At 50.4% G+C, this 16,534-nt stretch overlaps 1 protein-coding gene across 4 annotated transcripts in view; it reads right to left on the bottom strand.

Moving 5' to 3' along the window:
* The window catches only part of ASTN2 (astrotactin 2), an 873,140-nt gene that overhangs the window by 232,044 nt on the left and 624,562 nt on the right, over positions 1 to 16,534 (bottom strand). For all 4 annotated transcript variants that reach the window (XM_027034940.2, XM_027034941.2, XM_027034944.2 and 1 more), the window contains 3 exons: positions 11,376 to 11,500; positions 6,795 to 6,899; positions 3,507 to 3,686 (listed from right to left, as the gene is read on the bottom strand). In XM_027034940.2, the coding sequence (XP_026890741.1) occupies positions 3,507 to 3,686; positions 6,795 to 6,899; positions 11,376 to 11,500 (410 nt within the window). The remainder of the gene's footprint in view (positions 1 to 3,506; positions 3,687 to 6,794; positions 6,900 to 11,375; positions 11,501 to 16,534) is intronic.

Raw genomic sequence — 16,534 nt, 5'->3', positions numbered from 1 at the left:
TACTGCAGGGAGAGCAATACATAGACCACCCCCTGCCGCTCTCTGCACCACAGCAGATGTTGTTAACTGATCATAATGTTCTTGGCCAATGACTTCAATGAGTTCCATACAGTGGCCTAGACAAGCTACTCCCTAACGGATCAAAACTGGCACATGAAAGGAAAGGTATGGGCCATCACATGATAGTGACTGGGTTCTTTACCATGTGTCAGTCCCTCCCTCTTTCCAGCTATTTACCAGTGAATTAAAAAAAAAAAAAGTCTACAACAAAAATGGTAAAATGTAGAAAGTCTAAGACAGACTGGTGATGAACAACAGGGGACAGTGCCCACATCTTGTCTACTGCGGTGTCCCTAGCACCTGGTGTGAGGTCTGCCAAGAAGGAACATTTGGGTCTTAGTGAATTAAAGAATTAATGCATGATAAATGCGACTTTTTTCTCCCTGTGGAATGCACACTTAGAAGCACTTAGGGGAATAAAATGAACCTCTCATGAGGATATTTTAATTAGGCACATTCACCCCAACCCCCTGGGCTTTCCAGTGATTTCCAGTGGCTGCTTTGTGTCACAGCAGGAGCTGGAGCCCCATGATTAGTAAATCTGGAAAGGCTGGGGCATTTATTTGTAATTCCTGGGGACACAAGATCTAGGGAACACTGTACTCAGGTTGGAATTCAAACACCATCTCGTTCACTAACAAACTGTGTGGCCCTGACAAGCCCCTTTTCTTCTCTACGCTCCAGGTTCCCCTTCTTTAAGATAAGGGGTGAGTAGTATCCTTGCTTTCTCTGCCTCCGGGGGTACGTGGGAGAACCAGTGGAACCATACTCTGTGAAGTGCTCTACTCATGTCTGTGCTCAATACCCAAGCCCTATTGGGTCTTTTTTCTTGACCTTCTCTTCCAGCCTTGGTCTTTCCAGCCAAGGACAAGCCATCATGTGGAGCTAACCATAGATTTCAAAGACTCCAGGAACCCCTCCACCCCTACACTCTCTGGTTGGAAGGATATTTGCAGGGATTGTCCTATTATGGTCATACAGGTGCATCACAGGGGGAAGTAAGGGCTGAGTTTACACGTGAGCCAGGAGTTGTGGCCAGGACCAGAAATCCTAAGCTGACGCCCACACGTTTCGCTTTATTTTAAGCTACAGTTTTTCATGTGCTTACTCTATGCCAGACATCTTACCTGTATTATCTCATTTCATTTCCCCAACAGCCCCACAAGGGAATTACTATCTCTCATTTAACAAGTGGGGGCACGGAAAGGTAGCAGTTACTTGCCCGAGGTTACCCAGCAGGAGGCTTGCAAGCCTGTCTGTCCGGCTCGGCCCCACACTAGCTCTCCTCTTTCCACAGCTCTGCCGCCAGAGTGATCAGCTTCCAAACCCAGATCCACCCTGACCTGCTTCCCAGGGAGCCCTTGTTTAGCAAGCGCCCATGACACAGAGCTGATGGCTGGGGAGAGAAAGGTTACCTGCTATCTCTGAGCCCAGAGTTCTTTCAATTCTTTGGGGTGTGGGGGGTGGAATCCCCGGCTTCTCAGCCTCCCACTCGCACACATCACTCCCACATTTAAAAAATAAAACCATCGTGTTTAATGTGCCATCTAGATCACAGCAGGTGGACAGAGAGAGAAACGCACACGTTAGTGTTAAGGTGGCCTCAGCACATTCCTGTGCTCTTCTTAGGGGCAAGCCTGGATGATAGAAGAAGGAAAAGCGCCTCAGCACGGGCAGCCCAGAGAGAAAAACTACCACACCAAGGGTTCCCAGCAAGTCTGTGGCAAACCCGAAGACTCTAGAGTCTTAAAGGGGCCCCCAGATGCCCTTTCAGGCCTCCTCTCTGCCCCCAAACCATCTGACTTGCAACAGAGTCCATGCATTCACTGTATGAGGACTGGGATTTTCTGGAGTGCAACAGTCCAAGGCCTGGAAGCAGCTGACGTGGCACTTAGCATGAGAGTGCTGTCCCAGGCCCCAAACGCGGGCCGAGGCGAGTTAGTTCGGCGGCCACAGTGAGCGAAGCTTTTTATAAACATAACCTAATTGTATTACTTCAAAGTCCTGAAGCTTATTGCCCTGCTTAATGATGTGTCACGTTATTTATAGGGGAGGACAACGAGACTTCTATTGATTTAATGCACTTCCTTAAAGACCGTCATTGTCACAGCCATAAAACAGAGCTATTCCCAGACAACTCAATTATGTCCCCCGCGTCTATAAACCACCCTGTGGCCCACACAGTTGCACCCAGGAGGCAGGGAGAGGTGAGACCATGGTGGGGGTCTCAAGGCCCCAGGACAGAAGGAAAAGTTCTAGAGATGGCAAATGCAGGTGCAGTGGGGCACCATCCAGTCAGGGAGGAGGGGCGGCATGCAAAACCCTTGAAGGGGAGCTTGAAGCACCCCACTTCGTCTTGGCCCACCCAGCGGAGCTCTGTGATGCTAAGCAAGCTTCCTCCTCCCTCTGGGCCTTAGTTTTCCCAACTGCAAACTTGGGTTGCTAAGCCCAGCGAGACGTGTAAGGTCCCTGGTGGCCCCCACGTTCTGCGGGTTTGAGGGTTACGGCTGATCTGGTTCTTGAGACAGAGCTGAGCCATGTGGCGACGGTGCAAGCACATGTTTAACATTGCTCCCCACCCTTTCCGTCCATCATCCATCGAGAACTCTTCTTTCTCAGTTGATCGATGCTAACAGTAACGAACGCTAACAGGAAGCAATTCTCGCCCTGCTACTTATTAGCTGTGTATCTCTGGGCACTTGACTTGGCACAACTGAGACGCATTTTCTCCCCTGTGAAATGGGGATGTGAATACACAGGCCTGTTAACATACCTCATTCATGTATGCCATATGCCTGTCTTTCTCAAAATGCTGCTACACAAACTACTACCCTTTAATGTGGGAGGCAGACAAGAACAGCTAAAGTGCCCATTTCATAGGAAGGGAAAACTGAGGTGGGAAGGGAATGAAGTTCCCAAGGTGGGGTGGTGGAGACTGGTCTCCTGCATCTGATCTGGGGAGTTCCAACTCTGGTAACGGCTGAGGATTGAAGGGAGATAAGATCTGGTGACCCTCCCTGAGGACAGAAGGCCCTCCGTGGGACAGACTCGAAACTGTGCCCTCAGACACAAAGTGATGGCTGCCAGGCTTCCAAGCAGCCTGGAGAGAAGAAGGGGTCAAGGAGACACCACTCCCACCCCTCTAACTCTTCCCCAACAGTTGTTTCAAGGGGAGAGAGCTGGGAACAAGGAGCCTGCGGGAGAAGACCAGAGTTCTGGAGTGCTGACCACCACCTTGCAGCCTCAGAAAATGCCTGAACTGGAAGAATCCTGAGATATCATCATACGGCCCCTTATAGGGTCAGTGGTACAAGGAAGCCCAGAGAGGGGCGGGGACCACCTAAGGGCACACAGCCTGTACAAGACAGAGCCAGGATTTAGCCTGTAGGAGCCTTACCTCCACACTCCACCCAGCTGCCAACTTCAGCAAGCACTTGCAGGCTTACCTTTCTGATACTGGAGCCACAGCTGCTGCTGGACCTTCTTGCTGGGGAAGTGAATGATACAGGTGAGCTCGGAGCCATAGAGGGCCTCTGCGATGTAGTGGGAACCGTAGTGCTGGATGAAGGAGAGCAGCTCCTCCCGGCTGCTCTCCCTGGTCAGGATCTTGAGGACGTTGGTGAAGCCTGGACAGAGGAGGAGCAGGGGGAGGTGGTCAGATTTGGGATGCCAGTGGCTGCCAAACTGTAAGTGGCAGGGGGCTCTTTCCAGCCAGGTTTGGTGCCTTATCCCTCACCACCGCATCAGCCTGCTGGTTGCACTGGTCTGAACATACGCGACAAGTTCCCCTTCGCTCACACAGCAAAGGTCGGTCCCTCTGGTGGACCCACAACTGAGAGGGGACAAACAGCGGAGTAAGGCCAAAAGCCTGGCGACCTAGATCACGGGACCTGAAAGTCATGATCAGGAAATCAAAGTTGATGTCTGTCCCGAGCAACTAATGTGTACCAAGCACACTGCTCACTGTTTCGCCCACTTTGTCCAATTTAGTTTAGGCCCCAACAGGGCACCCCCCGCTGTGTACGTGAGCAAGTCAAATCTCAGACTATAAATCATTTCCTTGGTCTTCCAGCCAGAGGAGCTAGGATTCCCAGCCCCTTCTGCTCTCACTGCAAAGCATATGCACTTCCCACGGCATCCAGTCACCCAGGGCTTGAACTCTCCATGGCTGGAGCCCCGGGGCTGCACTGGCCTAGGCTCAGCAGATACTCTGCGTGCTAAGATTTGATCCCTGGCTTAGCTTCCTATAACACTACTTTCCCTTCTGCCTCTGCCTTTGCCTTCCTAAAACAGTGGTATGTTCTCTCTCCTGACATGGCCAAGGGCTTCCTTTGCTGCTCTACTGTCCTTAGTCCTGTGCCAAAGAGACCCAGGTCCTCAGTGCCCAGCATGGTGCCTGCACAGCAATCACTCAGCAACTGCTGTCCCCACCCCCCCCCCCCCACTTTCCCCTGGCAGGCAGGTCACCAAGCTGTGCTTCCAAGAGCCTTAAGTCCTGCGTGGGCTCCTTCCTGCTACTAGATGACCAGTCCAGTGACCTTACCTGGTATTCCAGGCCTCCAAGGGCATCTCCCATGAGCCACCTACATCAGGCTTTACATCCAGCCAAATCAGCCTTCTGATATCTCCTAAATGTGACCTGAGATCTCCACCATCCTTTCTTCATGTACATCCCCCGACACACAACACCCATACACATTCACACCACCACCCACCTGGAATGGCCTCCCCACTTCTTCCCTATGTCCTCCCTGTGCACGAAGTCGCCGTCACCCCCACCCTCCCAAGAAACCATTCACACAGTCCTGGCCAGCCGCACCTACACTCTGCACCGCCAGGGGGCGCCACCTTGACCACAGAAGCTAGTCCACTCGTCTTTGAGTCTGGAAACGCGTCCTTCCCCACCCCCGCCCCACCCACCCCGGTACAGGGCACAGGTCCTGGGACAAGGCGGGGACACCAACCACCATTCTTCCAAGAGCAGTGGATTCTGTGCCTCATGAAAGTACAATGTAAAACAGCAAGCAAGCCCTTCTCCAACAGTAGAAATGAGCTGCAGTTTGCCAACACTTGATTTACAAGGGGTTCCCAGGAGCATCATTATTGATTAATTAAAGCTGATACACCTTTGTAGTTTTAACACAAACATCGCAGTCTCATTCGCAAGTGCCGTGCAAGAGTGTGGGTGGTAGGGAAAACAGAAACATGCCTCAAAAGAATGGCTGTTTGATTAGGACAACCCCTCTCCATCAATCTGTTCACTCATACAACTGGGTAATTAATGCAGCAGTGTTAATGATGAGATCATTTCTCTTAAATAATAAATAACAACACCATGGAGATGACCTGTGTCTCTTTATCCAGGCAGACAAAACTGTAATCAAATCCCTGCTCTGCTCCTGTTCGGCCACTTACTGGTGTGACCTTGGGCAAGTTACTTAACCTCTCTGACCCTCAGTTTCCTCATCTGGAAAAAAATGGGATAAATAATGCCTTCCTTGCAGGACTGATAGAAGTCCTAAGATAAAAAAAAAAAAAATCATTAGAAAGGACTTAGCCAACATCAGCAATAATCACTATTTGTACTTCCCAGATGGGAAAGTCCCCTGATTCCTAGACTAAAAGAGTTCCGTGTTGCTCGTGAACAACGTGATATTGAAAAAGATAAGAAAAGATGTGGCAGTAAGTAGGAGACACAGGGACAATCATTCAGTGGCAGCGTTATGAGTAACAGCCGGGGTAGAAAACCCCATCTTTCCAGAAACTTTCGTTCACTCTGAATTTTCCAGTTTTCCTTTTTTTTTTTTTTAATTTCTTTATCAAACAAGAGTGCCAACAATGTGTTGATTCTCTGTTAGTTACAGAGAATACAATAGAGGATACAGGAAAGAACAGGGCCTACACCCTACCCACAGTTCTTGGGTCAGGGGAGAAGACAGACAAGACTCAGATATGCATCTAGCACTTGTTAGTGCTTTAATACAGGTGCTCACAGGGAATATCCGGAGTTACTCTGAGGGGAATGGAGAACACAGGAGGGGTCTTGTAGCACTGCACGATGTGTTCCCTGGGCCAGGAGATCCAGACAGAGGGAACAGCATGTGCAAAGGCACAGAGGCATGAAAGAACATGGCCCATTTTGAGAACTATAAACTGTGCCTCATCAACTGAAACACAGGGTTTGTGCAGGTAGAGCATGGGCAGTATATGTGCCCGTGTGTTGCAGGGGTATGTGTTATTGCTGTCTAGGAGTTGGACAGGAAAGGAAATCATCCAGGAGAGACCAGAGGAACCAGTGCCTCAGAAGAATTTATAATCCACAGGCCTGACATACACAGAACATAATTGTGACTTAGATTGTCATTTACCCCATCTCCCACTCACCCTTCCTCACACTGCTATGATACCCCTTCCTCCAGGAAGCCTCTCGGACTCCTCAGAGCAGACAGCTCCCTCCTCTGGGGCACTGCTGCCCCACTGTTGCATTGAACCGACTGAAACGTAAGGGTCTCACTGTCTGTCTGCTTGTCTGCCCCCCCTCCCTGTGGGCTCCTCCATGGCAGGGAGGGCATGGCCTCATTCCCTCAGCATCCCCCGTGCCAGCCCAGGGCCTGGCACCCCCTAAGCCGTTGGGCACATGTGCTGAATTGCACCAAGCCCCCTGCCCCCTAAGCCCTTGGGCACACGTGCTGAATTGCACCAAGCCCCCTGGCTGCCTGAGAGGTGGTCCTCACCTGCCGAGAGGGTGATGGTGCTGAGCTTCACGCGGTACAGGTTGCTTCGGACCCGCCACTGCTGCACCATAGGGTAACCCATGGCCTCGTCATACCTGATGTCTCCTGGGGGACAGAATAAGAAGGGGAGGTCAGCACTTAGAGAACACTCACCAAAACCCCCAGCCTGCAGCCCTGCTGTGTAATGGCCCCTTCTAAATAGGCAGATGCTCGCCTTGGCGTGCGGGCTCTCACTGGGGCCAACAGCTTTATCTGGATCTGCCTCCAGGCCTCTTCCTGGCCTCTGATCTCAACCCCAATCCTGCCTTTTCTCTGCCCAACAGCTTATAAGCAAGCAAAAGCAGATTTATGATTCCACGTAATCCTGCTGGCACCTTGCCATGGGAAATTAGACATCTCAGTGCCTCGGTTTCCCCACTGATACTACGGCTACCTATGCCGACCTTACTTCACAGATGCCTCGGGAGACTCAAATAAGATAACAGAAGTGGAGTCCTGTGGGAACCTGTCAATGCTGTACGTGCAGGCACAGGGTCAGTGACCACAGCCCGTCCTCTGCGTATCACCTATGGCTGCTTTCACAGGATGACAGCTGTTCTCAGCAGGTGCCACAGAGCTCCCTGTAGAGCCTAGCACATTCACTATCTGGCTCTTTCTGTTGGCTGACCCCTGTTTGGACCACTGTTTTCTAACATGGAAACATGGGGTGAACATCGGTATCACATAAGACACACATGCACATACATAAAGGCTCACATTTCAAGTAAGACCGAACTAAATGAAATTAAGCAAGATTTTAAAAACTCTGGGTAATTTCTGGGGCACTTGGGCAACTCAGTCGGTGAAGAGACCGACTTTGGCTCAGGTCATGACCTCAAGGTTGGTGAGTTAGAGCCCCACATCGGGCTCTGTGCTGACAGCTCGGAGCCTGGAGCCTGCTTTGGATTCTGTGCCTCCCTCTATCTCTGCCCCTCCCCCACTCACACTCTGTCTCTCTCTAAAAACTAAATAAGCATTAAAAAAAATTTTTTTTAATCTGTATAATTTCTTGGCACCTTGACTAAATTAACATGCATTCTAGAGCTCTAGGAAGGTAGCAGTGTGGGTACTGTACTACTTAAGGTAGCATTTTGCAAACTTTTTTGACCAAGGAATCCCATTTTCGTAGAGGGTTCACTGGAACTCATGTTCCATAGAATGCATTTTGGAAAACACAGGTATAGACAAAGAATAAACAAAGATGAAACCAGCACACTGTTAGCAAATGGTTAACTCTAGGTGGTGGGTGTATAAACGATTCTTGTATTCTGATTTATATCTATTTGCATTTTCTAAACTTTCTGCTCTTAGCACTGAAAACTCTCTTTTTTTTTAATCAGGAAAAAAATACATGGAAAAGAAATGCTAGTCACATCAGCAGTTAATATTATTGTTGTTATGTATCCTCTGCAAATGGCAGGCACATTTTCTGTCCTTTTCTCTTGTCCCCTGGTGAGGAGGCACTTAAAGAGATATCTGATACCAAGATTAAAATGAGAATCTCATTGGAACCAATGATTTCTTCCTGGACATTACTGCAGTATTAAAGTTGTCCATTACTGTCAACTTTTTTTTTTTTTCCTCCTTAGCCTTTTCAGGAATAACAATTTTTTTTGCCGAAGCTTTCATTTTAAAGTAAAATATTCATGATCTCCAAATATATGTCTACTGGAGCGGGGTTGTTTTGTGATAAATATGTCCTCTCTGTTTATCTGCTCTGCCTGTCCTGTCCTTCCTCTGGAGAGGCTGCGAAGAGAAGGAGAATGGGTGGGGGTGGGGGATGAAGGAGAGGCTGTGTTTTGAGTCAGGCAGGAGCAAACAGTCTGCACAGGAAGACTAGGCACCTGCATCCTGGTAGCCTCTGCCCCATCTGTTTGCGCCCATCCTGATTCAGAACAGGCTTGGAGTGGGGATTGGCGACGGGGGCCCATCTTCAAGAGAGGGAGACAAAGCATCTGAATGCAGGTTGTGGACACAGTTCATTCACTGGATGACATGGTGTCCAAAGGGAAAACAAATGCTACATCTTTTGATTATCATGAAACTTATAAAGCCATCATTTTTGCCTCTCCCCACATTGTTGGACCTCCCCATAGTCGTTATTATCGCTCTGCCCTTCACTTCCCTCCATCTCTGGTCCTTCCTGGAGTCCAGCCTGGAATAAAAGCTCCTCTAGTGGAGTGTTAGCTTCTTGAGGTCGAGGAGATGTTTTGGTTTTTTTTAATGTTTATTTATTTATTTTGAAAGAGAGAGAGAGAGAGAGAGAGAGAGAGAGAGAGAGAGAAAGAGAGAGAGAATCCCAAGCAGGCTCTGCGCTGTCAGCACAGAGCCTGATGCAGGGCTCCAACTCCCAAACCTGGAGATCATGACCTGAGTGGAAACAAGAGTCAGGTGCATAACTGACTAAGCCACCCAGGCACCCCAAGGCCATGGTCTTTATTATCTGCACTCCTGCAGAGCCAAGAACAGAGCCTGGACCATAACAGGCTCTCAACAAACACTTACTTACTGGCTCACTTGCTCACTTGCATCCTATACCCAATCATAAGGGTATGGCTCATCCTTGGTCCTTACTCATCCTTGACCTCCATTTTATCTGACTCTATCCTAGATCCCCACCAAAAGATGGGCTTTTTCCTGGTAAGTTTTTTTGTTGTTGTTGTTAACTCTAGAAATATAACAGTTCCCTTATTAGGATGCCTCCAGAGATCCTCATGTCAAAACAAACAATCCTAATAATTTGTACCACTAATAAAGAAGCACAATGCACCAAGCATTTTACACCTATGATCTCCAGTACTCACCACGGTGCTGAAGAATAGTTCTTACACCCCATATCTCAGAAGAAGAAACTGAGGCTCAGAGAGGGAAACGCCCAAGGACACACAGGTTAATGCCTGTGCTTTTCCATTAAAGAACAGCCCCTCCCCACAGACCATGGTGATGTCTGCTTTAAGGGGTGGTGAACTCCCTGTGACTGAGAGTATCCAAGAGGGATCATTACTCAGTGGAGATATTACAGATCTGATCTCTTCATTGGTAAGGAGGACTAGACGAGATGCCCCTGACAGTCTCGGTCAGCTCTGAAATCCTATGATCTTATGAAAATCTAAAATTAAGGAAGTCACAGCAGTTTTTAGACAGATTTTACAAAGCATTTTTAGATATATGATTTCATCTGATCTACATCTGGGCTCTTTTTGAAGTAGGACAGGTCAGGAAGGTGATGTAGGATAGTGGATACGGCATCAGCTTTGGAGTCAACACCCACTGGGCTTAAATCCTGACTCGACTGTGGACTAGTCATGTGGCCTTGGACCAGTTAAATGAGTTCTCTAATCAGAAAGAAATCCTGTGCCCTTGAAAGGGGACAATGACCCTTGCAGGGTTACAGAGATGAAGACGTGCGCAGTGTATGGCCCCTGGAGACCTGAAGCACACATGACTTGGGTCCTCTGCTCCGTCCATGCCACTTTATTGGAAAGGCTGTGGAGGTTCCAAGGGCTTGCACGTGGTAGAGGGGGCTAGGAACCAAAGTTGGCCACACTGCATGGTCTTCCTTGGGGACAGTTTCCTTCTCAGTGAGAGGGTGCAATCACCTGTGAGGATGACCATTCTCTGTGGGCAGTGGTTGAGATCCCCAACCACTGTATCACAAAAGCAGAACCAGGGCCTGTACATATTAGGAAAGTCCCTCCAAAAAGGGTAGGAGAGGACCTGGGAGAAGATGAGGAGGAGCAGAAGGGCATCCTGGGTGGGACAGAAGATACAGAGTCTCAGGAGAGCCTGCAGAAGAAGGGGACAAGGAGAGGGAGGGGTGGGGGTTGGGGAGCTGCAGAGCAGAGTGAATAGGGCAGAAGACCCAGGGCGGTGGAACCTGGTTCTCATCCTGGTAGGCGTGCTCTGTGACCTTGGGCTGATCCCATCACCTCTCTGAGTCTAGATTCTTCATCTGTATAATGGGGAAAATAATACCCATCCCACAGGATGGCTCAGCTCCCATATTCAAAATCAAGTTGTGTAACAAATGCTTTCAAGTGAGGGAGACTCCTGGTAGAGAGGGCCAGTGATGTTACTTTAGCACGATTTAAAAATAAACCTAGTGAAATAAGCTAGACGCAGAAAGACAAATACTGCACGATCTCGCTTTTATGTAGAATCTGAAAAAGCCGAACTCATAAAAGCAGCGAGTAGAATGGTTGAGGGTCAGGGGGAAATGGAGAGACGCTGGTCAAGGTACAAAGGTTCAGTTATGTGGGATGAATAAATTCTGCGGATCGAAGGCACAGCACGGTGCCTAGAGTTAGCATACTTGAAATTTGCTAAGAGAGTACGTCTTGGCCCAGATCAGAGGCTGGAGTCTCAGGGAATCCCCCTAGCTCTGCACAGACCATAGCAGAAGCCTCCCCTCCCCCCCCCCCCTTTGCACTCTGTCTCTCATGAAGGAGGAGGCCTGTCTTGGACGTGCTGAGGACTGACAGGCACCCAGAGAGCAGGTGTGCGGTCAGAGCGGCGGGGAGGGGTGTGGCATGTGCGGCTTACCAGTGAGCAGCTGGAGGTCTGGGAGGGGCTCGGAGAGGACCCCCCGGCACTGCTCCTCCACCGGCAGTGGGATCACCAACAGCCCATCGGCCAGCTGAGGGAAGTCCTTGATGAAGTTGTTCTCCCTGTGGAGAGGAGCAGAGAGACCGCCAGAATGAGAACGTGGAGGCTGCTGGGGGCTGCAGGGTAGGAGGGCCGGGCTCTTGTAGTCAGATCAGAGAGACTCTCGAGTGGGCGGCTGTCCTTGCCCTTCGCCTCTGGCTCCCCGAGTCCCGGCTCAGAGCACGCGGTGCTAATCACAGGCTCTAGACTCCTGCAGGCTAGGGCTCGAGTCCTGGTCTGCCATCCACTAGATGCACAATCCCGAGGAAGCTACTGTTCCACCCAGAACCTCAGTTTCCTTGTTATGAAGTGAGATCTCAGGGTTGTTGTAAACACTTAATGGGATAAAGCTGCCAATTGCTTAAGACACCGTCTGAGGCTCTACAAACTGTGTATTTGGCTGCTAAACATCTCCTTGCATAAGCAATGACAGTGGTGAGCTAGAATGTGAGGGAACTAGGGACAGCCTGGAGTGCTTGGAGGAACAGGGGGAGGGTTGAGCTGGAGAAAGGAAGGCTGCAAAGAATGGGTGTGAGTGTGCTCAAGTGGAAGTGTCCTAAGGCATCTTTTGGATCACACGCCTCCTTTTACAGATGGGGAAACTGAGGCCTAGAGAAGGGGAGCGACTTGCTCCCAGACCCACCCCTCCCCACTCTCCCCTCCCAATTCCAGGCTCATGCTCTTTCTCCTGCCCTGGTTTCATCAGATGCCTCTATTCCTTCCTTGCAGGGCCATTGCAGGGAACAGAAGACAGACCTTGGGGGACTGAACCCTGAATAGAGGTAGTCTTTTGGGCAGGTGGGGTACTAACAGTGCATCCCATGGGGGGGGGGGGGCTTCAATCTTTCATGCAACAGACCTGCCTAACACTAGAACAGCTTGCCAAGCCAGGTGGTGAGCTTCCTGTTCTTGAGAGTGTGCAAGCAGGGAATCTGACAGCCACTTGGCACGGATGGTCTTAAAATCTGACATTTGAGGTCCCTCCGTATTCAGAAAAGCTCAGAATCTGAGACACTAATCACAATCTGGAGAGGAGAAGCAGGAGGAGGGGGAGGAGAAGAAGAAAAGGAGGAGGGTGTTTATCACTTCACTGTGCCCCCTGGAAAGGGCAACTTTGAAATGAAAATCAGGAAGAGGAAAACAAAGATAGGGATGCCAAGGCAATGCCTTTGAAGCCTCGATCTCTTGAGCAGTTCAAAAGCAGCTGTACAAACGTGGGGGCAGGGCTGGGTCACTTCCTGTCTGTACTCCCTGTCCCCGCTGCGCACCTCACCCTCGGCACCTGTGAAGCCCCCCCAACGATTCATTCATGTAGGGAACCCCTCCCCTGTATCTTGACCCCTGAGGAGTCCAGAGTAAGAGACGTTAGCCCCTTTTTCAACATACTCAGCATTGCCAGTATCTTCGTCATCATCATCTCTCACATTGTGTCCAATCCTCAGAATTTGCTAGGGTCTGGCTAAGTGCTTTACATACATTTTATCACTTAATGTTCACAGCAACCCCACAAGACAGTTATGATTACATTCTTTTCCCAGATTATCAAAACACGGGGTGCAGAGTGAAGAGGTGGCGGGTGTTGGGGTTTGAACCCAGGTCTGTTGATTGCACACTTGGGAAAGTTGGCAGCTGGGCCTGGGAGTGTCTGCTGAGCACGTGTGTGCATGACAATGAGTTTCTAGGTCCACGCTGGTGCACTGAGGCATGCTATTTTGTGTGCCTGTGTGGGCGTACCCCTGTCTGTCTCGGGAGCTATACTTGTTTAAGTCTATGCATGTGCTGTGATCGTGGCTTCCACCTGGGTGTTTGTGGTTGGCGTATGATCTGTTTGAAAGCCTGGGTGTGTGGAACAGCCATGCGAATAGAAAAAGAGGGACTTCTGGGGCGATGGGAGTGCCCCTAAAGGGGCACGTTAACACTCGCCAGGGTCTGAGGGCCTAAGTTTCCTTCTGTGTCCCTTGTGAGGTGGCCTGTGGTGATACAGATCTCCCCACAAAGATACGGCAGGGTGGAGGGTGTCTGCATGCCCAGGTCAGCTGAGCTCACACTCTGGGTGGAGCCCTGAGCTGGGCCGAGAGATTTAGAGAGATCGGATTCTCCCCCACTTTTCTAGATCTTCCCAGCCTAGTGGGGGAGACGACAAATGAGCCATGTGGAGCAGCCACTGGGGCCCAGTGATCAGGAAATCTGGGTGGGCTGGATGCTTCTGGGACCCATCTCCACAGGACCCAAGCACCTGTTTCAAGCGTAGGTATGGGCACGAGTGAGAAGATGCCAGCGGCTCTGGAGACTGGGCTCCAGTTCTGCCCACACCACACCACACCTCACTGCTTAACCTGGAGCAAACCGCTCAAACTTCAGATTTCCCATCTGTAAAGTGAGGGTCAGAAAAGCTGTTCGATCTGCCTTAATGAGAAACAGCAATAGACAGTAAGAATAACCTTTTATTGAGCACCTACCACGCACCAGGCACGGTTCCAGGTACATTTATCTTCTCCCAACCCTATGAGGTCGGTGCTGTTAGGACCCTCACTTCAGAGGCTGAACAGATGAAGCACAACACAGTTGGAGATCCCAGGTGGTCTGGCCCCAAGGCTCCCAGTCCTCACTTCTGCTCAGGTGCAGGGAACTGTCAAAGCCAGCAGAGCAGTAGCGCCCCTGGGTACACTGAGCCCAGACAGGCCACGGCCAAGAGAAGGAGCGTGCTGCTCGTTACGACTTGACCGAACCAGCTGCTCTGGTCTCCATGTGACCTCACCCATCTTCACTGCATCGCCATGAGCTGGGTGCTCACTCAGCCAATGCAGAAGTAGAGGCTCTGAGGCATGCAGTACCTTCCAGAACTTACACAGAGTGCACTGGAGAAGAGGGATCTGAAAGCAAGCTTATGTTTTCTCATTTTACCATCCAGGGTCTCCATCTTCTCTGGCACTGCTTTTAGAGACAGAGACAGAGACACCCTCTTCACTCCACATCCCTCTGCCTTCTGTGTAAGCCAGGCTTCACTCGGTGGGTAGATCTGACCCTACAGGGACAATGAAAGGCAGCCTCGGGATGGTGGGGTGGAGGTGGGGGGGCTCATATGCTCTGTGTTCCTAGAGGAAGGTTTTCTCCCAAAGCTTTGGGGAAGCAGGGAGGATGTTGAGGAAGCACGTGAGGAAGAAGGGGAAGATGCAGGGGTGGGAGATCGAAGGCCAGTGTGAAGGCTGGGAGGGAGGGAGGCCGGGGCGAAGCAGGGGATGGTAAGACCAAGGTCTGTCCCTCAGAAAGGGGCCCCTTTGCCGCCACCGCCTGGGGATGGCCACAGTCCTGCGTGGCCGTTGCCAGCAGAGGGCGCCCAGGGCTTTCACATCTCCTGGGCTCTCTCGGGAGGTACAAAAACTCAGATGGGAAGAGCAGGCGCCAGGAAGTTCCCCTGGGCCCAGAACCGCAGACAGAACCCAGACGGCTGCTTCAGAATCCACCCACCTGCAAAAGGGACGCGAGAGGTCGGCGGGGTGCTGGTTAAATTCAATTGCCACAAAGTGAATTCTGATTCTCATAGCTTGTGTGTACGTGTGTGTGTAGAAAAACAAAAACAAAAACAAACTACAAGGCAACTGATCCCAAAGATAGGAAGATGGGAAGGAGAATGAGTAAAACTTATCGATCATATTTGTTGATCATCAGCTATGCCCTAAATAGTGTGTGCACGTGTGTGTGTGTGTGTGTGTGTGTGTGTGTGTGTGTGTGTGATTTTAACCGCATGAGACCTCTAGGAGACAAGTAGTATTACCCCCATCTTGTAAATAAAGAAATGGGCCCTCAGGGAGGTTAAGGAACCTGTCCCACATGTCCACAGTTAGGAAGCTGGCAGGGGCCAAGACCACTTGTAGCCAACGGGGAGGTTCCCAGCTTAGTGCTTTGCACTTGGTAAACACCTGCCCAATGGATCAATCCAAAGCCCATGCTCTTGATCCCTGGTATAACCTGAGACCAGTCAGTTCTGCCCTTTTACCGCCAGAGTGGATGCTCTCTCGTGCCCACGGGTGCGTCTGTATGTGTACGTGAGTGGATGTCATGTTTCAAACTGGGACAGGGTCACAGTTTCTTTAGACAAGTATCTCCCCCCAAATATCCATGAATCAATCTCAGCTGATACTATATGAAAATACTTAATTAATTTTTTTTAAGCTTTTTTAAAATTTATTTTGAGAGAGAGTGCTGAAGGGGCAAAGAAAGAGGGGGAGAGAGAGAATTTCAACCAGTCTCCTCACTGACAGTGCGGGACTCGAACTCGCCAACTGTGAGATCATGACCTGAGCGGAAATCAAGAGTTGGCTGCTTAACTGACTAAGCTACCCAGGCACCCCTGGAAATGATTAATCAACTTTTAAAAATAGTAGATCCTGGGCTCTGGGCACTCAGGAGGGCCCTGGAGTTAAGAGATCTCACTTGTTCCACATTTATTAGGGTCTCTCAAGTTTCAGGGACTGCTCTGCACACCGGGGCCCAGCAGGAAACAGGGAGGTGCCTCCATTCACAAGCATCAGAGAGAACGCAAGGCATGTAGGAAGGTCTGAAAGGTCTTCGAAATCTAGCCTCTGCCTACCTCCTGCCTTATGTTTTGACCCCTGTCCCCTGGTCTGCTGTTCACCAGCCGCACTGACCGCCCTTAAGTTCCTCTTACAGGGCATACTCACTTCCTACGAAGGGCCCACTGCGGGTTTGCCCTCTCTCTGGAAAGGTCCCTGCCCCGTGCGCCTGGCTATCACCTGCTTATCATTCGGGCTACACATTACTGCCAGGACTGTTCTCCTGTTATGCTATCCCATAGTATCTTTCCTTCCATGAAGAGCTTCCCAACTCCTACCCGTAGATGTGCTCCCGGGGACCTTCCTTGAGACCTACCCTGCCTGTTAAACTGTGAGCTCCATGGGGGCCAAGACTACCCCTCTGCTACTACTGCCTCCCCAGTGCAAACTGCATACAAAGTGTGTACCCACTGAACACTGGATCGAAGGGATCTTGGGAATCTAAGTCTAAAACTCCAGCCTGTCCCCACGGAGCTTCAAACC

The sequence above is a fragment of the Acinonyx jubatus genome, chromosome D4 (genome assembly GCF_027475565.1).
Source record: "Acinonyx jubatus isolate Ajub_Pintada_27869175 chromosome D4, VMU_Ajub_asm_v1.0, whole genome shotgun sequence".
NCBI classification, from domain to species: domain Eukaryota; kingdom Metazoa; phylum Chordata; class Mammalia; order Carnivora; family Felidae; genus Acinonyx; species Acinonyx jubatus.
Note: the sequence above shows the minus strand (reverse complement) of the source record. Positions and strands in the feature narration are given on the sequence as shown.